The following is a 24,042-nucleotide window of genomic DNA, read 5'->3' as shown; positions in this document are numbered from 1 at the left end:
CTGTTCCTTTACTGCTTTCTGTAGCTTCTAATCTCAAAAATGGATAAACACCGTATTTAGGCCTATTAGCGTTCAATATTTGAGCATTGTAATTTCATATAAAATTTCCATCCTTTTGGATTAGATTTTTGACAAACATAATTTGTCAGTTATACATAAAAGAAACCAGAATGAGACTTAAGTATTAGCAGTACGGATTTAACTGCACAATAACCAGGTTTGCATATCCATTTTTATTAAATCAGTCTCATACATTTAACCTAATTGACATTTGCATTCACATTCAAACTCAGAAATCAAATGAAACTTTGAATTGACCAATCAGCATCCAGGACCACCACACTGTTTTATTATAATCAACATGCATGAAGAAACATTAAAACATGCAGAAACATTTTGAATATATTCAACCGAAATGTCATCAAAAATAATGCTGACAGAAAAAGAAATTTAACACTATTTGTTGCAAAATGACTGATAAAGCAGATCAATTTAAAGTCCAACTGAAATCAAAATGGACCGTATTTACTTTGTTAGCGCATATTACTAGTCTTGTGGTGAACAATTAATCCGTGCAAGTTAAAACACACAAAAAAATGTTTTGGCTTTGTAATCTTTAATCAAAATCTGAAAATGCCCCTCCCCTCTGCATTGGAGGACCTTCCCTGATGACGTAGGTTTGAGGACTTAGGTTGGGAAACGCTTAACCACTCCCCTCAAATCGTTAGTCTGTAATGAGCGAGAGATGGAGAGGAGGAGCGCTAGAGTAAAACCCTGCCCTCTGTTCAATATTCCTTTTCACTGGGAAATACGTCACAGCACTGGAGAAAAGTCGTTTGCAACTTCCGGTTCACGCGGACTTTAATCTATATTCAGATTTTAGTCGTAGTGTTAAATGTATTCACATTATTGTCTGGATCTTATTTGCCCAATGATCGCATGAATCTCTTCCACCACTTTTGCTTTATTGTTTGTGATGTTTTTTCCAGCGACCTCCATTAGATCAGTGATCATCTCAGCGCTGTAAGCACCTTGAAACGTGCCATATTTGTTCCTCCAGGCCTCAATTTTATCTGATGGAACAATAATACACTTAAATCAGAACACAGTTGATATTATATTACAGTTTATTCAGGATATTGTAAGACTTTGTAAAAACTTGCCTCCACAGTTGACCACATTAAAGAGAGGGATGTGAATCACGGTTGGAACGTTTTGGCCTTTGAACACATAGAAGTCCTTCGGTTTCTCCGAGTCCTCACTGGGAATGTTGACCTCAGGGAAAGGGATGTTTCGTTCCCTGCACGTCTTGGCAGCTTCCCTCACTGTCTGCAGTGGAAAAGCATCACAAGTGCTCTTATTTAATTACTAACATTTTCCAGATTCTGAAACATATGAGTGAAGCTGTAGAGAATTAAATACGCGTATAATACCATGAAAGGATCCCCATCACTGAAATCCAGGGAAATTATGAGGTCAACGTTTCTCTCTTTTCTCAGCACTGAGAAATAGGGCGAGTTGAGCAACAGTCCAGCGTCTTCAAAGTCTCTCGTCTCACTTTCCAGTAGAGTGGAGTGCACTGCTTCTCCTATGGCAGAGATGTGTGTAACACTTAAGAAAATAGAAAATGTCTGGTTGAGGAGCGACCACTCCCCAAGAAGTCAAGGACTTTCTGGAAATTAGCATTTGAACTCTATCTTGTGAAATTAGCATCACCATTCTAAGTCATTCGCAAGTCTCACCTAAGCATCATCCTAATTTACATCTCTTTCCCTTGAACCCCCATTCCACCGTTCCTTCTCTCTCTCATGCTGAGGTCATCTGAAATCTAACCCTGACCCTAACCCTAACCCACACTTAAAGGGTTAAAGATGATTTTTATTCCCTTATTTTTAATAGACTTTATATTTTAATCAGTAAATGTTCTATTGTATGAAATACAAATCTACTTTGCATATTACAAGTCATTATTTATTTGTGGATTAATTTAAATGTTCATTTAGTTCCTTAAATGTTCAAGATTCTTTTCTTTTTATTTCATCTTTTTAAAATGTCAGTGGGTGTTTAAAAAGTATCTAAAACATAATTAAAAACAGCAATAAAGGTTCATTGTACTATAAAACTTTAAAATTAAAACTCGATTAGTTAAAGCAGATTGCTTAATGTTTTAAAATAATGAAATAAATCAGGGGAACCAAAGTTAACCGCTTTCAACTTAATATAAAATGTTCATATAATGCAACTTTTACTTTCGGCCCCTGGATCTCAGTCAATTTGACTTTCGGCCCTTCATTGTAAAAAGTTTGGGAACCCTCTGATCACAGCAGTTAGCAGGTCTGTTCTTACCTGGCATGTTGTGGAGGAAGTTATAATTCCTGCCCCAGATCCAATTAATGATGCATTCAATAATGCTCCTTAAAGCATCTGTAAAACAAAATGCATAATTAAAAAAAAAAAAATCTTCGGTTCTTGGGCTCAGTCTTAAAGCTACATTATATGTGACTTTTGTGCCCTCTAGCGGCTGAAGCATACAACTACAAGTTACTTGCGGAGGAACATTGTTTTGATGATCATGTGAGTTGTGCTTCGGCTCCTGCGCGGATGAATCTGATCAGTGCGAATGTCACAAGTAATGACAACTCCCCCATTAATGAAAGAAAGACGGATAAATAATGTCTTATGAGCAGGTAACTATATACTCAACTGTTGTCTTGACTGGACTTGTAATCACTTGTTTTAAAATAACGTTACAAAAGTTTAGCAGTGCTGACATAACGATTGCTATTCATATCAGAACACAGTGGAAACTAGTTACCAGCATAAACATCGTTTTGTGAACTTAGTCAATGCAGTAAATGTGCTGCTTTGCTAACTATGTTGATTTTTGTTTTATTACGGGTTCATTTGTCGTGCATCTATTACTCTTCAACTGCATAAAGTACCCTGAACTTCTTTCATTTAGCTATTTATGGATATGACATTAACTCGGAAATATGCAGTTTCACGCAAAATCCTACAGCTCTCAAATATGAATGGCAAATAGCAATATTAGCGCTATATGCCATTTACACTAAGTGAAATTCTATTTACAATTGCAAAATAATATAAATAATATATTTTTTGTGTAAATCGTAGTTAGATGCTATTTATACTTATAAATAGTGACATATACTATTTGCACCTCAGTGTTGTACATTAATTGGTGTAATCACAAAGAGTGCAAATTATTATATTTTATATATTATAATATTGTATATTATATTTAATAAAATTATTATGGGATGCCGCTTTATTGGAACATTAAAGCCCTCCCTACAACTACCCCTAACCACTAAATACTTTATTATTAAACACACGTTAAACGCTTTATTTCCACTTTTCGAATATTTTCTTCATTTTTATTAAAAATAAACGCCTTTCAGGGGAAAAAGGGAGAAGTGCGCGCGAGTTAGTGTAAATAGCCTCTGCCAACAAGCCTTAGTGATTTGGGGTAAGGCAAAAAAACACGGTTTGGAAGATGGATTTTCAATGTACTCGCTCATTATTTAAATTTAGTTAATTTAGCACAAAAACATTTGCATAGTGTAGTTTTGAGTTCTTATCAAGAGCAATGCTGGCTGTATACTTTACTTCTTGTCTACAAGTTTCATTGCAGGATCCTCAGACCAGTTTTTGTAAAAACTTTTTTTTTTACTAGAACTATGCAACTGAATAAAAAATATTTAGGCCTAAATGTATTTGAATTGCATATTAAATTCCCATCCATTTGATCTACACAGTTTTAATACAAACTATCAAGCTTAATGTGATGCATAATTGTTCATAAATACATAAATGCATAACTGCATACTTAAGTGAAACAGTTCACAGCAACCAAGTTTATATAATGATAAATCTCATACATAATTTTTCACAATGCACATTTTTATGCTGATTCTAAGCAATTTGAATCAAGGCTTTTTGAAAATATGATTTATATTATGATTTCAATCAAATCATTAATAATAAACTAGGCTATGACTTTTTTTTTTTTTTTTTTTTGAGTGCAGAAATCCTGTATTATTTATGTATGTATGACTGACAAATATGCATCACATTACGTTTATTAGTTTATGTTAAAACAATGGATGGAAATTTTATATGAAATTCAAACACATGAATCTTAAAGTGTAGATCAGCATCTCCACGACTCTAGAAAAGTGGTGTGGAGAATGAAGGGATGATATTACGAACAGTTTAACCTACCATATGGCCAGATATGAATCCGTTCACTCAAATTGTTGATTACATCCATGGTGTGACGCTTCACATTCAGTTTTTCTTCTTCTTTTTCATCAATACTCAGACTGCTCTCTAGAGAGGATTCTGTAGAAAGACGTGACATGTATGTTAGTGAGTTCTTACTGTAGTTTGTGTATCTACAAGTACAATCTATTTATAATTAATACATTTTTAGCCAAAAGTGGGTTGATATTTGTGCATGTTATCTTGCACTTTTCTTCTGTTTCATGGTTTGATTTTCATAATTGTTTTTAAATTGTGCCAAAAAGCTGTTAAATAGACTGTAATACATTTAATGTTTACATTTTATCATTAACAGAAGCTTTTACCAACATGACGTACAAATGACAATTTTTTAATTTGTACTGTAGACAGCATTTCATATTTAAAAAAAAATTAAATTTGGTTTTCTTCTCAAATCTGTGTCAATAAAGGCCCATTCAAACCAAGGACGATAACTATAATGATAACTATTTTAGCGTTCACATAGACACACCAGCGGATGATATCGTTCTGTTTATTAAGCACACGCTGCAGTTTTGTCATTTGCGGGATGGATTCTGATTGGCTGTCAATGTTGCTAGAAAAAATTATTCTGAAAGTGATTCCAATGCCATAATATTGTTCCTCTTTGCCGATGTCATTATAGTTGTGGTGTGGACTATGATGTTCTTTTATATGTAGAACGATTTTTAGAACTGTATCTTTATCGTTATGGTTATCGTCCCTGGTGTGAGCGGGACTTAAAGGGATAGCTCACCCAAAAATGACCAACCTAGTAGTAGCTATACTTTCTTCTTTCAGCCAAACACAATCAGAGTTATATTTAAAAATATCCTGGCTCTTCCAAGCTTTATAATTAGGGATGTTTTATTGTGAGTATTAGGGTTATATTGCTGATCACTGTTGATATGCTATAATTTTACAATAAAACTTTTACGACAAACATGTCTTCTAATATCTTCAATTGTTGCGTATACCGAGCTGCTGCTGACATAATTGTAAACGACTTTACTTGGACCCTTTGTGTGAGCTGTCTCTTTAATAATAACGCGTGGGCTGACATTTTTGGAGATGGTCCTCACTGCAGAACACCAGGGGGAGGAGTTGGATCCAAATCTAACTCCTCCCACCTTACATATACCTAAACCTACCCATCTCCACCCCCTGATCCCTAAACCCACCCCTAAACCTACCATTCTCCACCCCTTAGATCTGGATCCAACTCCGCCCCCTGGATCTCGTGTACTGCAGTGAGGTGCTACTGCATTTTTGACTCACCCACCAAACAAGAGAAAACGTATCTCAAACCCCGTTGCACACCGTTTCCAGGAAACATGTCATTCAACCCGGAAACCATAGCAAAACGTTGCGCACCGGTTTGAGCTTGAACTTGCCCCAGATCTCAACCAGAGCCCGTCTACGGAGAGCCTGGCCACTCCCTATTAAGTCCCACTCCCTATACGGAGAGCCTGGCCACTCCCTAGAGAAATAGCCGCGAGTGAAACAAATTTAAATTTTTATAGCAATCTAATTTGCAAGTAACTTAAGCCCTTGCTCCTAAGCACTTTCGATTTGACACATTTACGCGTTATTGACTTAATTGGCCGAACGAAACAGCTGTACTCACTCAAGCGGTGAGAGCATTATCTGTATATCTGTGTAATTTGCACGCTGTCGCGGAAGCGTCAGCGGAAGCGTTCAGCCTCCTCGTGTGAAGACCGACTCGGGTAAAGACCAGCGACTCTACCTGCGCGACTCCACCGAGCAAGGACACCAGAAAGCCACTTACGTACTCCTCTTCCCTTTTTCTTCCCTCTACTTATCTTATTGTTCACCTTAATCAACATGTGCTTTCAATACATTCCTGTTATCTCTCGGCAACGTCCTTTCATCACGCGCAATAGGCAGCGCAATACTGCCAATCTGCGTCCCATCCTTACATCCTCACTTACTCCTCTCTCTCTTTCCGTGGGTCTATGGAATTGTCAGTCAGCAGTCAATAAAGCTGACTTCATTCCAGCCTTTGCATCTCATTCTACTCTTAGTATCTTGGGCCTGACTGAGACCTGGATTCGTCCAGAAGACTCAGCAACCCCTGCTCCTCTCTCTAGCAATTTCTCCTTCTCCCACTCCCCTCGCCAGTCTGGGAGAGGTGGGGGTACAGGGCTTCTCGTTTCTAACAATTGCAAATACTCCGCGCTCTCTTCTCTATGCAACAACAACTCATTTGAATATCATGCTATTACACTTACAACTCCCATTAAGATCCATTTTGTAGTCATTTATCGCCCCCCAGGTCAGCTGGGTAACTTTGTAGATGAGCTGGATGTGCTGCTGTCCACTTTCCCTGAGGACGGCACCCCACTTCTAGTCTTCGGTGACTTCAACATTCATCTCGAAAAGCCACATGCAACAGACTTCACCTCTCTCCTAGCCTCTTTCGATCTCAAACGACTCATCACCGCAGGTACTCACAAATCAGGCAACCAACTGGACCTGGTTTACACACGCAACTGCACCACAGACAACATCTTGGTGAGACCTCTCCACGTTTCAGATCATTTCCTCATTACTTTCAGTCTACAACTCTCTACCCCTGCACCACCACCCCCACCACCAGTCACTTTCAGACGAAACCTGCGCTCACTTTCCCCCTCCCATCTTTCCTCTGCCGTGTCATCCTCTCTTCCCCCACCCTCACAATTCTCATCTCTGGATGTGAATACTGCAACGGACACCTTATGCTCCACTCTAATCTCTTCTCTAGACATTATCTGCCCTCTCTCCTCCAGGCCAGCACGCGCTACTCCCTCTAACCCCTGGTTATCTGAGGTTCTTCGGGAACACCGGACCGAACTCAGGGCAGCAGAGAGGAAATGGCACAAATCAAAAGACCCATCTGACCTGAGTATGTATCAATCTCTCCTCTCTTCCTTTTCTGTTGATGTTCATGCTGCAAAATCTTCATACTTCCACAACAAGATCAACAGCTCCTCCAACACACGATTACTCTTCAAGACATTCAACTCTCTCCTCTGTCCACCTCCACCACCACCCGCCTCCTCCTTAACTGCTGACGATTTTGCGAACTTCTTCACCACCAAAACAACAGCTATCAGCAGTCAGTTCTCAGCTCCACACACACAGGAACCCAGACCGACCCCTTCCATAGCCAATATCCCTCTGTCCTCCTTTTCTTCGCTAACCGAGGAAGAAGTATCTACACTTCTCCTCTCCAGTCACCCTACCACCTGCCCTCTTGACCCCATCCCCTCACACCTTCTACAAGCCATCTCTCCCACACTTCTACCATCACTCACACACATCATCAACTCATCCCTCCATACTGGCACCTTCCCTACAGCATTCAAGCAGGCTCGGGTTACTCCACTGCTCAAAAAACCAACGCTAAACACATCATTTGTAGAGAATTACAGACCTATTTCTCTCCTACCATTCATTGCGAAGACACTTGAAAGAGCTGTCTTCAACCAACTAACATCCTTCTTGTCTCTAAACAACCAGCTGGATGTCAACCAATCTGGCTTCAAGAAAGGGCATTCAACTGAGACTGCATTACTGTCAGTCACAGAAGCCCTACGGATCGCAAAAGCTGCTTCCAAATCTTCAGTCCTCATTCTCCTGGATCTGTCTGCTGCCTTTGACACTGTGAATCATCAGATCCTTCTGTCCACCCTCTCATCACTGGGCATCACAGGAACTTCACTCCACTGGTTTGAGTCCTATCTCACAGGTAGGTCCTTCAAGGTCGCATGGAGAGGTGAGGTATCCAGAGCACATCAGCTGACCACAGGTGTTCCCCAGGGTTCAGTTCTTGGTCCCCTCCTCTTCTCCATCTACACCACATCACTGGGACACATCATACAGGCACACGGTTTTTCCTACCACTGCTATGCTGATGACACGCAGCTCTTCCTCTCATTTCAACCAGATGATCCCACAGTAGCTGCACGGGTCTCAAGCTGTCTGGCGGACATCTCCACATGGATGAAGGAACATCACCTGCAGCTCAACCTGGCAAAGACTGAGCTTCTCGTCCTCCCTGCCAATCCGTCTCTACAGCACGACTTCACCATCCAGCTAGAGTCATCATTAATCACCCCATCAAGATCGGTCAGAAATCTTGGAGTAACGTTTGATGACCAGCTGACCTTCACTGATCACATTTCAAAGACAGCTCGATCATGCAGGTTTGCACTGCACAACATCAGGAAGATCAGGCCTTTCCTAACTGAGCATGCAACGCAACTTATCGTCCAGGCCCTGGTCATCTCTAGGCTCGACTACTGCAATGCTCTTCTGGCTGGACTTCCAGCATGTGCGACCAAACCCCTACAGATGATCCAGAATGCTGCAGCTCGTCTTGTCTTCAACGAGCCCAAGAGGGCCCACGTCACTCCTCTGTTCACCTCTCTGCACTGGCTACCTCTCGCTGCTCGCATCAAGTTCAAGGCACTGACGCTTGCTTACAGATCCATCACAGGCTCAGCTCCCTCCTACTTTCACTCACTCCTACGAGTCTACATCCCTACCAGACACCTACGATCGGTCAACGAGCGACGTCTCGTGGTTCCATCACAGAAAGCCACAAAATCACTTTCCAGAACATTCTCATTCACAGTTCCATGCTGGTGGAACGCTCTCCCCACCCTCATCCGGAATGCAGAATCCCTGACAACATTCAAAAGACAGCTGAAAACCCATCTCTTCCGTGAGCACTTAACCTTATAAAAAAAAATAAATAAAAAAATCCTTTCCCTTTGAAACATCACTTATCAGGCTTATGCTACTCTGAATAATACCTGAACTTCGTATTTTGAGCACTTCTTGCGTTGTTGTTGTTTTTGCCTCTTTATGATGACTCGCTGAATTTTTGTCCTAATTTGTAAGTCGCTTTGGATAAAGGCGTCTGCTAAATGACTAAATGTAAATGTAAATGTAAGTCCTATTGTACCGAATTTTGGTTGTAGTTCCACCAGAGGTCCACTGGGGGCGATCGCCCATGAGTGCAAAATTAATGGGAGTCTATGGGGCTAGACGGCTAAATTTGTCTCTTTCACCCGATTGCCGTTGAGAAATCTCAGATTTGATTGTAGGTTTTGCAAGTTCAACATGGGTTATAGGTCGAAAGTTGAATGAACGAGTACTTATGTCCTTTCGATTTCGTACAGGTTGAGTTGTTGTTGCCCATAACACGCTAGCATTCTGCTAATGAACTCTGATTGGTCAGTGAAGGACTGATTACGACCAGAGATACCGCTTGATGACATTGTGTGTGTGTGTGTGTATTTTCGGCGTGGTCTGGTCTTTTAAAACAACAAAACAAAAACTCTTCTAGCACGTGTGTTTACCTGTGTCAGCTGTGTTGTGTAGTTACCTGTGACAGCTGTGTTGTCGATGCCTCGAGAGAAAAGAAAGTGCAGAGCGCGAAAGCACCAAAGTGACTGAAGGATTGCCGTAAAGCAGTATCTCTGGTCGTACGATGTGTATGACGTCATTGACATTTTAAAAGACTTTTTAAAACAAATAAGTGACTCTAAAAAATCTAACACCCAGCAATGTGTAATTTCTTTGCATCTCCTTTCGAATACAACATTCAAATTACTAGACAGAAAATTGTATCCTGAGAAAAGGGGTATGGCGCCTGGATTTTGAGGGGTATAGCGCTATAGACCTCCATTCATTCTGCACTCGTCCTGTGAGCGCCCTCATGTGGAACCAGAGTGGAACTGCAACCAGTTCAGAAGCCGGAAGTTTACTGAGAGTGGAACTTCTCCCCATATTAGACATTCGCTGTCTCAACTTTGTTGCGTTCGCCCGTTCTCCATTGAAATGTATGGTATCGTGTCGCTTTGTCGATTGTAGTGTGAACGCAGCTTAATTCGTGACCGGTGTTTTGTTTTGCTCTATCCTCTGCGCTTCCGCGTTCATCAATACATCATGCGTTGGGTCAGATGTCACTCTTCCACCAGAACTAGACTCACATATGGCCATTACCAGAAGCCAGTGATTAGTGTATAAAGTTATAAATATGGATTTTTTTCATACTAAAACGCTTAGCTTCAGAAGGCCTTTATTAAACCCCGGGAGCAGTATGGATTACTTTTATGATGGATGGATGCAGTTTTTTGGCCTTCAAAATCGAAAGTACTATTTACTCCCATTATTAAGCTTGGAGGATATTATAAAGATCCAGGATATTTTTTTAATATAACTCAGATTGTTTTTGGCTGAAATAAGAAAGTAATATACATCTAGGATGTCTTGAGGGTGGGTCAATTATGGGGTAATTTTCATTCAATCTTTTTAACAGCAGGTTCTCACCGTGAAGACTTATTGAACATAAAAGCTGCCGTGGTCACGTGGTGTATTTAATGAAGTCATGAACACAAGGCTGTGATGGACATACAGACCATTCAATGGTTTGTCACCATTCAGTGTTGTTCTGATGGGTGGTTCATCACGAGCAGAAGGATTATTACCATTAAAAACAGAGAGATTCATATCCACGAGATCCATGAGCTCCCGGTAGCATTCGTCTGTATCTGGAGAGTATGGATCTGGTTGACTCAACCCTTCGAGTCCTGCTGCTTCCTCTCTGCTCTCTTGCTTTTCTAAATATATATATATAATTTACATTTTCAGCATCATTACTCCAGTCTTCAGTGTCACATGAACCTTCAGAAATTATTCTATTATGTTGATTTGCTGCTCAAGAAACATTTGAAACAGCTGTGCTGTAAGTTTGGTGTAAGATAAAAAAGGACACTTTTATAATACTTTTTATGATACTTTTAAAGGATTTACTTTTCTATTGATCAAAGAATCCTGAAAAATAAAATGTATCATGTTTTTTTCCCAGAAATATGAAGCAACACAACTGATCAGAAATGTTATTTTAAATTATAATAATATTTCACAGTATTACTGTTTTTGCTGTATTTTTGATCAAATAAATGCAGCTTTGTTAAAAACATCAAATCAGGGTTGTTAAATTTTTAAGTAAATAAAGCCTAAGACATTTTTTACCCTTCTTAATTTCCTCAAGTATTTTTTCCTTTTGTTGAAAGAAATCTGAAAAACAAATCGAACAAATAAATCAAAAATCTAATGGATGGTAATGATTTTAACCATTTAAATTTAAGCTGAATTCAGTCCTCAGAATAATTGCAACTGCACCATTGATCTTTTGCCAGAGGACTTTCTTAATCTCGTCTTCATCAGCTAAAGCGCTGGCGCATAGAGCTGCAGAAAACACACAATATCAGCAAACATAAAGTTTACAGTAAAACAGTGGACACAGGTACTATAACACCCTAACATATAACATAAATACCACATATTTAATGCAATACGCTAATAATGCAGGCCTGACAAAACAGATTGAGATAAAGGTCAATGAGACAGAGTTTGTTACCTTGCAGGTACAGCATGTCAAATTCGTCCTGCTTATTTTTCTTAGAGCCTTTGTGAAACTGACTGCCAAAGTTGGAGGCGTCCACAAACGCTCCAGCGAGAGAATAACCTGCTTCATGTGGAGTGATCTCGAACCAGGGGTCTGCAGACAGAAACACATCCATATAACAGCTGACACAAACACATCAACTCTCGGGTCTTTCTTTCAGACAAACACACAGACCTCCTTTATTTAACTGTTTGCCTTGCTTGTCGATCACTGTGTAGATGGGAAGCGGGTCTTTACTCTGCTGGTTCCATTGCTCTGTGAGAGTGTGTTCATCGATCTATAGAGAACACAGTTTTTGCCGGGGACAAATACATCCCATTAAAACTCGCACAACATTTTCTCAGCAATAAAGATCTATTTATAAAGATCTGCAGGACAAATGGAGCCTCAAGTATCTTTACATTTCTGCAGTGAGAGACTTTATAAAAAGAATTTAAAAGAGAAAATGTTGAGTAAATTTTATTCATACTTGAAAAAAATAAATATGACTGACTTCATGAGAAATGTTCAGATTAAAACACGGACTTTGAAGTACAAAAGTCATTTTTGGATGACTTTTGTACTTCATGACTTTTGACCCCCCCCCCCCCTCCTTCTCCTCCCCCCCCCCCCCCCCCTCCTCCTCCTCCTCCTCCTCCTCCTCCTCCTCCTCCCCCTCCTCCTTTTTTTATTTTATTGAGTCAGAAATACACAGTAACCTGTCTAGCCTGATTTATGAACAAATCACTCTTATGAAACAGTGCACCAAAAACACAGCTTGTACACACACGTGTATTGCCCAATTCATGATTACATGAAGGGTATGCAATATGTTTTATAAACACTTTTTGTTATACTGGTTGAAACTCTTCACATCCTGATAGCAATCAATAATAGAAGTGGTCTAAATATTAAAACATGTACATATATCTTCTGTGGAAGTCTCAGGACCAAAAAATGTTCGTCCAATCATTGCAATCGGTCCGAATGCAATGATACGATGTCATACCTGCCTGTCCACATGTATATTTTCATACATTCACTCAGACCTCACACGTCATCAGGGCGTTTCAAGCTATGTAGAGTTAGACAGACGTTAGTCACTGAGCGCCGCAAACAAACAGCAGCCGCGTTTACTGTTCCTCCTGAACCAAAACAATGAGCTTATGCTGCGGTCATGCAATGTCATAACCGAAATTATGAGATAGCAACCCGTGACGTTCTACCCGGAGTTGTTCACGTCCTCAGACTCGGATTTATGTGTTTATATGACAACACTATCAACGGCGAAATGAATCTGTAGCAGTCAGGTGGTACAAATAAGAGCTCTGTAAGTTGTTAACGTTCATTATTATTGTAATTTTTTTTCCCTTTGAGTCATGAGGTAGTTTAACGCCGCCTCTCATATCTTTCTTGTCTATCTGTGATTGTGGAATAGGCCTACTATTATTTTTCACAACGTTTCTCCTCGTTTATTTTGACCTTTGTAGAGTACCGTAAGCATTTTCTTGTGTCGTCGTGTAGTGAAATCAAGAAGATTCCGATCACAGAAATTATCGCAGAGTTAGTTAAGAATCTATTATACTGAACAAAATTATAAACGCAACACTTTTGTTTTTGCCCCCATTTTTCATGAGCTGAACTCAAAGATCTAAGACTTTTTCTATGTAAACAAAAGGCCTATTTCTCTCAAATATTGTTCACAAATCTGTTTAAATCTGTGTTAGTGAGCACTTCTCCTTTGCCGAGATAATCCATCCACCACTCAGGTGTGGCATATCAGGATGCTGATTAGACAGCATGATTATTGCACAGGTGTGCCTTAGGCTGGCCACAATAAAAGGCCACTCTAAAATGTGCAGTTTTACTGTATTGGGGGGGTCTGAAAACCAGTCAGTATCTGGTGTGACCACCATTTGCCTCACGCAGTGCAACACTTCTCCTTCGCATAGTTGATCAGGTTGTTGATTGTGGCCTGTGGAATGTTGGTCCACTCCTCTTCAATGGCTGTGCGAAGTTGCTGGATATTGGCAGGACCTGGAACACGCTGTCGTATACGCCGATCCAGAGCATCCCAAACAGATCCTTGTAACATGGGGCCGTGCATTATCATGCTGCAACATGAGGTGATGGTCGTGGATGTATGGCACAACAATGGGCCTCAGGATCTCGTCACGGTATCTCTGTGCATTCAAAATGCCATCAATAAAATGCACCTGTGTTCGTTGTCCATAACATACGCCTGCCCATACCATAACCCCACCACCCACCATGGGCCACTCGATCCACAACGTTGACATCAGCAAACCGCTCACCCACACAATGCCATACACGCTGTCTGCCATCTGCCCTGTACAGTGAAAACCGGGATTCATCCGTGAAGAGATCACCGCTCCAAAGTGCCAGACGCCATCGAATGTGAGCATTTGCCCACTCAAGTCAGTTACGAAGACGACGAACTGCAGTCAGGTCGAGACCTCGATGAGGACGAGGAGCCTGCAGATGGTTTCTGACAGTTTGTGCAGAAATTCTTTAGTTATGCAAACCGATTGTTGCAGCAGCTGTCCGGGTGGCGGGTCTCAGACGATCCTGGAGGTGAAGATGCAGGATGTGGAAGTCCTGGGCTGGTGTGGTTACACGTGGTCTGCGGTTGTGAGGCCGGCTGGATGTACTGCCAAATTCTCTGAAACGCCTTTGGAGACGGCTTATGGTAGAGAAATGAACATTCAATTCATGGGAAACATCTCTGGTGGACATTCCTGCAGTCAGCATGCCAATTGCACACTCCCTCAAAACTTGCGACATCTGTGGCATTGTGCTGTGTGATAAAACTGCACATTTTAAAACTGCCTTTTATTGTGGCCAGCCTAAGGCACACCTGTGCAATAATCATGTTGTCTAATCAGCATCTTGATATGCCACACCTGTGAGGTGGATAGATTATCTCGGCAAAGGAGAAGTGCTCACTAACACAGATTTAGACAGATTTGTGAACAATATTTGAGAGAAATGGCCTTTTATGTACATAGAAAAAGTCTTAGATCTTTAAGTTTAGCTCATGAAAAATGGGGGCAAAAACAAAAGTGTTGCGCTTCTAATTTTGTTCAGTGTAGAAAACATTGTAATGTTTAAAAAAAACTCAATATTCCGATAATAACGACGGACACACTGCTTTAAAGTGGTATGTGTATTGTTAAAAGCACAAATTTGACTTATTTTGACTTAATATGGTATACAATATTATTATTATTATTACTGTAGGCTACATTTGTTAATTAGTCACACAATTCTTATTTCAATGGGTTTAATATTCATATCATGTAGGCTAATTTTCACACCTAGGCTATATATGTATTCATTTTGTGTTATATATTATTAACATATTAATGCTATAACTTGTCTTCTATATGTAGTGGTCACAAACCAATTCACACCGCACAGACAAACACTCACAAACTAGTTAGATTTTCATGAAAAATAACTCTGCCCCAACAGACACTTAAACATGTTCAGTCAGGAGAAAACAAACCCCGGCCAACGTCAACAGACACTGACAAGGGGAACAAACTGATCCTGGGAAAAAAAACACAACAAACATGTTTCTGTGCGGTGTGAATTGGCCTTAAGCTCAGAGATAATTTAGAATCAGTTAATGCGCTTAATAGACAATGTCTATTTGTTATTTATTCATTAATTATTTTTAAGCAGTAAGATGATTATGCAAATGTTTTGCATCTTCAATGTCTGCCAGGCTATAAATCCACAAAGACTGCATTATTGCTTGCTTTGGAGTTGTTACTCCTCATAGTCCTCATGCCACACTATACATCATTTTCTAGATCTGTCCCTGGTAATGAATTGGATATTACAAACCTCTTTCACAAATGTTGTGACGACCATCACTGCCCAGATGTCAGTCAAGCTGAAGAAGTCTTTCCCATAGTAATATTTCTTCAGTTTGGCTAATGAATCTCCCCAGCTGACTCCAGGACCGATGAGTCTCTGGATGATCTTGTCTTTCACAGCTTCTAGTTTGGTGGACCAGTCTGGTTCCTGATATAAGGAGGCCATGCACCTTCAGAGGAACAACATACTGCTGTCATTTATGACATTCAACTAATCTGTGTGTGTGTGTGTGTGTGTGTGTGTGTGTGTGTGTGTGTGTTTGTTGTTTCTCAGGGTTCATACCAGGTAGATCCAGAGACTCCGCTCAGATAAAGGACACAATCCAGAAGATCTGCTTTCTGGAGCTGAACTAGGGATCCCAGCAAACCCACCATGGCTCTTTCTCCTCCTCCAGAACCCAGTAATGCAATGTTTGGCACCTCATCCTGAAACACACACACACACAGACACACACACACACCACTCAAAGCATTATATCCACCTTATTTTTAATGAAAAGAATTTTAGGTAACGTTCTGGGAAGGTTCTCTTAAAGTTCTGAACAAACATTCTTCAAGTAACGTTAATTGAACGTTCATTCAATGTTATCTGGTCTTTAAAAAAGCTCTCAAAATGATATCAGAAAGCATTCAAAAGTAACTTTTCAATAATGTTGGCAAAATGTAATACAGTAGTCAACATCTGAAGTGGATCAAAACCTTTCATCAAAGTTATATATGAATTCTGAACAAAACCCGTTCTTGTCTTAGGACAACTTTGATGAACTTTTTTGATCCACTTCAAATGTTGACTATTGTACTTCGCATAACCAAGATAAAATGTTTTTGAAACATTTAAAAAACTGGACGTTTTAAACGTTCAGAGAACATTCAGAAATAACGTTTTTATAACTTAATGGGAACGTTAGCAAAACATTCTTAGAACATATTTTTGTTTGCTGGGAGTGGAAAAATATCTTTTGGTCCTGAGACTTCCACAGAAGATATATGTGCATTTTTTTTTTAAATTTAGCATTGAAGTGTAGTTGAAAACTTAATACGTTTCATCGTTATCTGAGTGTGCGAAAGTGATGATGAACAAACGTCACCTTTTACTATTAATCAGTGCTATTAATGATGATGCATCAGTGTTGACTTAGCATTATTTCAATGGTTGCTTGCTATTAATGGCATAGTTCAAGAGAGTGAAATTGATGTGACATCTGATGTTCATTGGCACCATTCGCAGGGGACACCGTGATTTTGCCAAGTAAGACATGTTCCTGGATCAACATATTTTGTTGATCCTGGAATAACATTCCTGTCCCAAAATTGAGTCCTTACCCCATCCCTACCCCTAAACCTAACCCTACCCATAACTTTTCCCTAAAATCAGAGGGAAATGATAGGTGAATAACCCTGATGTTGAAGCACCTCACTGGTTCTAAGCCTAAACTTGACATAAACTGTAAACTTGTCCCTCAAATCTGATTGGTTGATTGGAGAGTTGTTCCAGGATCAACAAAGATTTTGATCCAGGAACATGTGGTACTTGGTGAGATCACGTTCACCATTCGCAGGTCATCTCAGATATATGAAGTATACATTAAGGAGCTTTACCTCAATGCACTCTATCTGAAGCTTCATCAGGCTTTGTTGAACCGAGTTTCTCCTTCTGGCTACAAACTCCTCCTCGTTATTATTCAGAGAGGGTTCGATTCGCACCTTACCACTGCAGCGACAGACAGAACAGTCCTGAATTTTACTTTATTTGATATATTTTGATATTAAATATTCTAGATTTCAATGCATTTAAGTCTGCAGTTTATTTTGAACAGTTATATAACTGTTACACTTGTTTTAATGCTTCCATGAATCTTAGCACGATTACATACCTTTCCTGGGGTTTGGATGCACTCATCTGTAAAATAATAGAGTCCACATGCAAGTCAGTTTTTGTTATTTGAAATTATATTTATGTTCAATTGCAATCGAAATTATTCAACACCCATTGCAAATCAGGTTTATTGGCAAAACTTACAGACTTTCAGCTGTTTGCAATGAACAAATCAAACAAAAGTAACTGAAATAGCTCAACACAACAAATGTTTCAAGTGGTTTCCCCAAATTCAACTGAAAATGCAACTTTTAATGACTTCTGCAGTTCGAAATTATTCAACCCCTTCATGGCAAGCATCTTTATGTTTATAATAGTATTCAACTCTATATTTATTCAGTACATATCCATGTTCTGCACTTATGGAACCACTGTATATCCTGCACTTGCTGCTATTGCACTTCTGGTTAGACCTAAACTGCATTTCGTTGCCTTGTACCTGTACTTGTGTAATGACAATAAAGTTGAATCTAATCTAATCTAATCTTTAGCACTTAGGAGAACACCCTTTCTCTGTCATGACCTGCTGCAAATGAGATGTATAACCGGACACAACTTCTGGCAGCGTTTCTGAGGAATCTGAGCCCGTTCCTCATGAGCAATGGCCTCCAGGTCAGTAATGTTCTTGGGTTTGCTTTCTGCAACCGCCTTCTTCAAATCCCACCAGATATTTTCTATGGGGTTCAAGTCAGGTGACTGTGATGGCCACTGTACAATCTTCCAGGACTTCTTCTGCAACCAAGCCTTGGTGGAATGCTTGGGATCACAGTCCTGTTGGAAGGTCCAATGACGCCCAAGCTTCAGATTCTTCACTGACGGCATGACGTTTTCTCCTAGGATTTTCTGATACTTCAATAAATCCATCTTGCTTCCACACACTGCAGGTTTCCAGTGCCAGAGGATACAAAGCAGCCGCAGAGCATCACCGATCCACACTGCAGGTTTCCCTAGTATGGTTATAGTATTGACCTTTGTATTGTTGCTGACCCTGTCCATCCCTTTATGACCAAAGCGTATCATCTTCTGGTGGATACTTCCAGCAGGATAACACACGTCACAAAGCTCAAATCATCTTATGACAGTGAGTTCACTAAACTCAACTGGCCTCTAGTCACCAGGGGCCTCATTTATAAAACTTTGCGTAGGATTTGCGTCAGAAGTGGCGTACGGATGAAACATAGGACGTGCGTACGCACAGAAATATTCGGATTTATAAAACCATGCGCACGCACATCCTACGCAGTTTTCCCTTAATAAATCACAATCAATTCTAAATTTAGCCTAGCTTTTTCGGCTTCATGTCACGCCCATAGTTGCCCATAAATAGTCCGTGAAACGCCCACAAGTTAATATTCATCGATTGCGAAATCATGGCAAACACAGAGAGGAAAACCAAGAAACGTAACTTCACTCAATGTGAAGTAGAAATTATCGTTGGCGAGGTGGAAAAGAGGAGTACAACAATTGCTGTCTGAAGATGCGTTCACTCCGAATTCTTCCATTTGTCACATCTTCTAAGAGCGCAAGATCAGCCATTGTGCGTCATTACGCATTGTGATGGCATCATGGCATTTTATTACCATCCATTTAATTGCATCTGTCAAGCTACAGATGTGTGATGAGGATGAATTGCATAACATGCCAATATTATTGCAGAACATATTTCACTTTTCTTTTTGCAAATATGTGTTAATTTGCATTTCTGTTGTAATCTTCGTTTGATTTTGTTTGTTTTACACTGCAGATCGATCAAACGATATGTTCGTGTAGGCTGTTAATTGTAAGACTTGCTTTGTGAAGTCTTCATGTTATTTATGAGAGGCAGTATTGCCATTTCTTTTACACAACGGTCTACAGTTTCACACACTTTCACACACTTTCACGTGTTTCTTCCATCTGCCGACGGTGTCGCCATTTCTCATTTCACCCGTTTTTGTGCGTAAGCCTGGGTCAGAGTTTGCGTGAAGGACTGCACATTTTCCCGTCAAGTTTGCTTTTTATAAAAAACAATTATTGCGTAGAGAGTGGCGTACGCCTTCTTTTGTGCGTACCGTACGCAACGTTTATAAATGAGGCCCCAGGTCTCCATCTAGTAGAGCAACTTTGGGATGTGGAGGAACAGAAGATTCACATCATGGATGTTCAGATCCGACAAATCTGCAGCAACTGTGTGATGCTGTCAAGACAATATGGACCAAAATCTCTGAGAAATGTTCCCAGCACCTTGTTGAATCTGTGCCACGAATAATTAAGGCAGTTCTGAAGGCAAAAGGGTTCAACCCGGTACTAGCAACTTGTACCTAATAAAGTGGCCGGTGAGTATGTATATATACATATACAAATAGCAAATCGGCATAGAGATAAATGGAGATAAATGTAGTGTCATAGTAACTACAAACCTATCGTCTAACAGGAAAATGTGAATAAAGTATGTGTCAAAAGATAAACAATTGAATATTTAAATAACATGATAAACACAAAAATTAAACTACAATTAAGGTCACTTTAAAATAAAATGTTAGATGGCCATAAAACAACTGATAACTTACATCCTTATAGTTTTTACTCAAATAGAGTCAGATAAATAAATAAAATGTATGGATCAAAATAGCAGCACACTGAAAAAAAAAAGTTGCTGCCATAAATTTAAGTACGATCAACTTGGCTGTATAAGTCCTTTCAACTTAAATTATATTAAACGGACTTTAAAAAAAGTGTGTTCCAATCGTACAGTTATTTATAGTATATTTAAATAAAATTACACAGATTTTGATGTATAGAAAAAAACTTGTCACTGAAACAAAATCACCTAAATCATTTTTCACCATGATTGTATATTTATGCAGTTTTGATAGTGTGCCGGTCACTGCTATTGACTATTTAAATTGGGTTTTAAAGCAAATGGCTGTGAAAATACTTTGATTGTCACATGTAATTTATAATGCCATGAAACCTTTTAACTGCCTTGCTATTGCTGAAAATACTTTATTTACCTAAAGCTTTAAAAATATATACTTACTATTCCTGTAAATCCGAGACTTCATACCGTATCAACACAGCTGCTGTTATCTTGACATGCAGAAAGAAGATGATCTTTATATGGCTCTGAAAATACACTGCAAGTCCAGACATAATCATAAGGGCGAGGCTGTGAATGATAAATTATGCAATCATTCACTGTAGTTAATTATGCAATCTCCCTGACCTTTTAAAAGGCGAAAGGATTCAGACACATTACCAGTAAAACATGTGATAAATTATTGCATATGGATGTTATAATAATGCAATTTCATTTATAATTGATTCTTTCACAAACATGAACATTATCTGGGATAGCCTACTAAATGATGAGATGGCAGATACAGTGAGGAAAATAAGTATTTGAACACCTTGCTATTTTGCAAGTTCTCCCACTTAGAAATCATGGAGGGGTCTGAACTTGTCATCGTAGGTGCATGTCCACTGTGAGAGACATAATCTAAAAAAAAAAAAATCCAGAAATCACAATGTATGATTTTTGAACTATTTATTTGTATGATACAGCTGCAAATAAGTATTTGAACACCTGAGAAAATCAATGTTAATATTTGGTACAGTAGCCTTTGTTTGCAATTACAGAGGTCAAACGTTTCCTGTAGTTTTTCACCAGGTTTGCACACACTGCAGGAGGGATTTTGGCCCACTCCTCCACACAGATCTTCTCTAGATCAGTCAGGTTTCTGGGCTGTCGCTGAGAAACACGGAGTTTGAGCTCCCTCCAAAGATTCTCTATTGGGTTTAGAGCATTGAAGATGGGTCAAGGCTGGGTCTTCCAACATGACAATGACCCGAAGCACACAGCCAGGATAACCAAGGAGTGGCTCTGTAAGAAGCATATCAAGGTTCTTGATCCGGTTCTTTAGATTATCTCTCTCACAGTGGACATGCACCTACGATGACAATTTCAGACCCCTCCATGATTTCCAAGTGGGAGAACTTGCAAAATAGCAGGGTGTTCAAATACTTATTTTCCTCACTGTATATAAATAAAGCGCTTAACATGACATTTTAAACACATAGGCTATAGGCTCATCTGCAGTGCTTGCCTTACTGCAAAGTGTATACATTTGAAAATGAATATCAATAATGTGTATGCATATCAATAATAACCTTCTTTCATCTTCTTTATACATTGTCACGTTAAGCTTTTTTTTTTTTAAATGGCTTTGGGGGAGAAATCACTTACTGTATAATCAGCATTTTTAGGATAAAATCAATTATTTTAGAGAACAGTTAATTAATTCATAAAAAAAAAGCAGAAGCAAAATATTTTAATAAGCAATAATCCAGTCCATGTTACTGATTTTACTGTTGATGATCAGCCATTTATTGCTTAAAAAAGGTCAAACATGAAGAAACAGCAGAAACATTTTAAAAAGGAAACATAACATTTGATGCTCTTCTAATGCCACACAAATCACATGTTGACGGAAAAAGTAAAAATGCTGATTTATCGTAAGTGATGATCAAGGACCTTGATTCAAGGTACTCAAGTACTAAAAACTGGTTTTTCGCTGTAAAGAAGACAACGTTGTCAAAAACCCCTAAAGACTGAACATAATACACATGCACATGTCACTGTTTCACAAATTCACGCTTTTGTAATTTACGTGAAGACTATAACGACATCGTTTTCAAAAGTTGGTGCCTTCAGACCCCCAAAACACCGTCGTTGTGTAAACGAATGGCCAAAACACATCAAAAGTTTTCTGTTTAAAAATAGTGTCATTTAAATGCAGAGGTGTAAAAAGTACTCAAAAATTTTACTCAAGTGAAAGTACAAGTACTGAGGGAAAATTTTTACTCAATTAAAACAGTAAAAGTATACTGGCCAGGGCCGGGTTTCCCGATAACGATGTATCTTAGCTCTTAAGAGCGCTCTCTACGTGCAAGGTTACGAACGCTCGCAGCAATTCCACGAGCGTTTCCCAAAAATGCACTTAACATGAACGCGCGAGAACGCGCTCTACGTGCTACTTAAAGGGATAGTTCACTTTGAAATAAAATTTTGGTATGTTTTAGCTTACCGCAAGGGCATCCAAGATGTAGGTGTCTTTTTTTCCGCAGTAGTTTCAATTTTGATATTTTTAGGTCAAACCGTTCTTGTCTGTCAGTCATATAATGCAGGTCGATGGTCACTGTCTCAAAGAGCATGCACAGAGTCCAAATTAAAACAATTCCCCGTCGTCCAAATTAAACAATTCCCCATCGTAAGTGCACATTGATGACCTAAGACACGAAACGAGCGGTTTGTGTGAGAAAACGAACAGTATTTATATCGTTTTTACCTCTTGTACACAGCCACGTCCAAGTGATCTGAGAGCGCGGGCGGGTATAGATATATACAATAGAAGTCGCCTTGGCTACTGCAGTTCATTGGAACGAAACCGTAGCCAAGGCGACTTCTATTGTATATATCTATACCCGCCCGCGCTCTCAGCTACGATGGTTTTGGGAAACAGACCATAATATTAAGATCAGTCGTACGATCGTTTTTACGATCAACTTAGGCTTACGATGCTTTTGGGAAACGCAGCCCTGAATCGTACTTGAGTAAAAGTAAAAAAGTACCACATTAAAATTGTACTTGAGAGTATTACAGTTTTTTACAATCGCTATGACAATTTTTTCAATACTTTTAACAAATTTCCTAAACTCTTAACGCACCAACACACCTACAACACACAATTGGCAAAACAGTTAATTTCATGCTCAAAATCACACATTGTAAACTAAACTCCAACACTAATTTTCTAAATACTATAAAACACTGCAAACATGTCTCAAAATCAAATAATTTTTCAAAACACTAACATATGTTCTCGTCCAACAGGAAGATTTAGTCAATCATAACACAATGTCATAAAAACACTAACATCAGATGGAATTACAGAAACTGCATTATGTTATATGTGTCAGGTCTGCCCTTATACAACAGACAGTATATTGTATTGATCATAGATTGTGTTTTGCACTGCAGTTTCTTTTGAAGTCTCTCTACATTTTTGTTTTGTTTGTAATTCTCAGCATGCATTTTGTTGCTGTTTTTTTGCAGCAGAAATTCAATACAACAAAATAAATGACCCTTCTTAGAGTAGCTTTATAGAATGTATGGTTTATGAAAAAAAGAAGACAGAGACAGAATTGCTGTAGTAACGGCTTTATTTGCAACAGGACATTTCTGCAAGATAACAAAAATATACAATATAGCTGCCATTTACAGTATTACTGTATGTGGAAATACAAAATATACAAACAGAAAAAGCCATCTTCTAATCTGCCCGGTCTTCTGCATTTGTACACGTTCTCATCCACATCACACCTGATATCTTCCCTGGCAAGGCATCTTGGGAAGAATCTTTTGGCATGCCTTATCCTGGTAGTGTTCAACTGTGATGTGTTGGTATGCTGCAACTTTTGCATACAGGAGGGACATTTGGTCCTGTGGACTATGGTCAAAAACCTTTCATCCC

General features: G+C 39.2%; 1 protein-coding gene across 3 annotated transcripts; it reads right to left on the bottom strand.

The window, feature by feature from the left end:
• Window positions 1–327: 327 nt before the first annotated feature.
• LOC309499787 (cytosolic phospholipase A2 gamma-like) lies at window positions 328–20,679 on the bottom strand. 3 transcript variants are annotated; one of them, XM_082171260.1, is made up of 15 exons: window positions 20,550–20,679; window positions 17,529–17,554; window positions 17,254–17,365; window positions 15,938–16,080; window positions 15,623–15,824; window positions 11,945–12,047; window positions 11,723–11,863; window positions 11,485–11,550; window positions 11,335–11,379; window positions 10,788–10,919; window positions 4,246–4,365; window positions 2,347–2,424; window positions 1,434–1,588; window positions 1,164–1,329; window positions 328–1,073 (listed from the first exon to the last, which is right to left on the bottom strand). In XM_082171260.1, the coding sequence occupies exons 2-15, from the start codon at window positions 17,552–17,554 to the stop codon at window positions 907–909; spliced, it is 1,656 nt and encodes a 551-aa protein (XP_082027386.1). In that variant the 5' UTR covers window positions 20,550–20,679; the 3' UTR covers window positions 328–906. The 3 variants fall into 3 exon arrangements, with proteins under 3 accessions (XP_082027386.1, XP_082027385.1, XP_082027387.1); XM_082171259.1 differs by lacking the exon at window positions 17,529–17,554 and having other exon boundaries at window positions 20,550–20,677; XM_082171261.1 differs by lacking the exons at window positions 17,254–17,365; window positions 17,529–17,554 and having other exon boundaries at window positions 20,550–20,572.
• Window positions 20,680–24,042: the final 3,363 nt, after the last annotated feature.

The sequence above is a fragment of the Leuciscus leuciscus genome (genome assembly GCF_965113295.1).
Source record: "Leuciscus leuciscus genome assembly, chromosome: 5".
Taxonomy (NCBI): domain Eukaryota; kingdom Metazoa; phylum Chordata; class Actinopteri; order Cypriniformes; family Leuciscidae; genus Leuciscus; species Leuciscus leuciscus.
The sequence above is the reverse complement of the archived record's forward strand: the minus strand, read 5'-3'. Positions and strand labels throughout refer to the sequence as shown.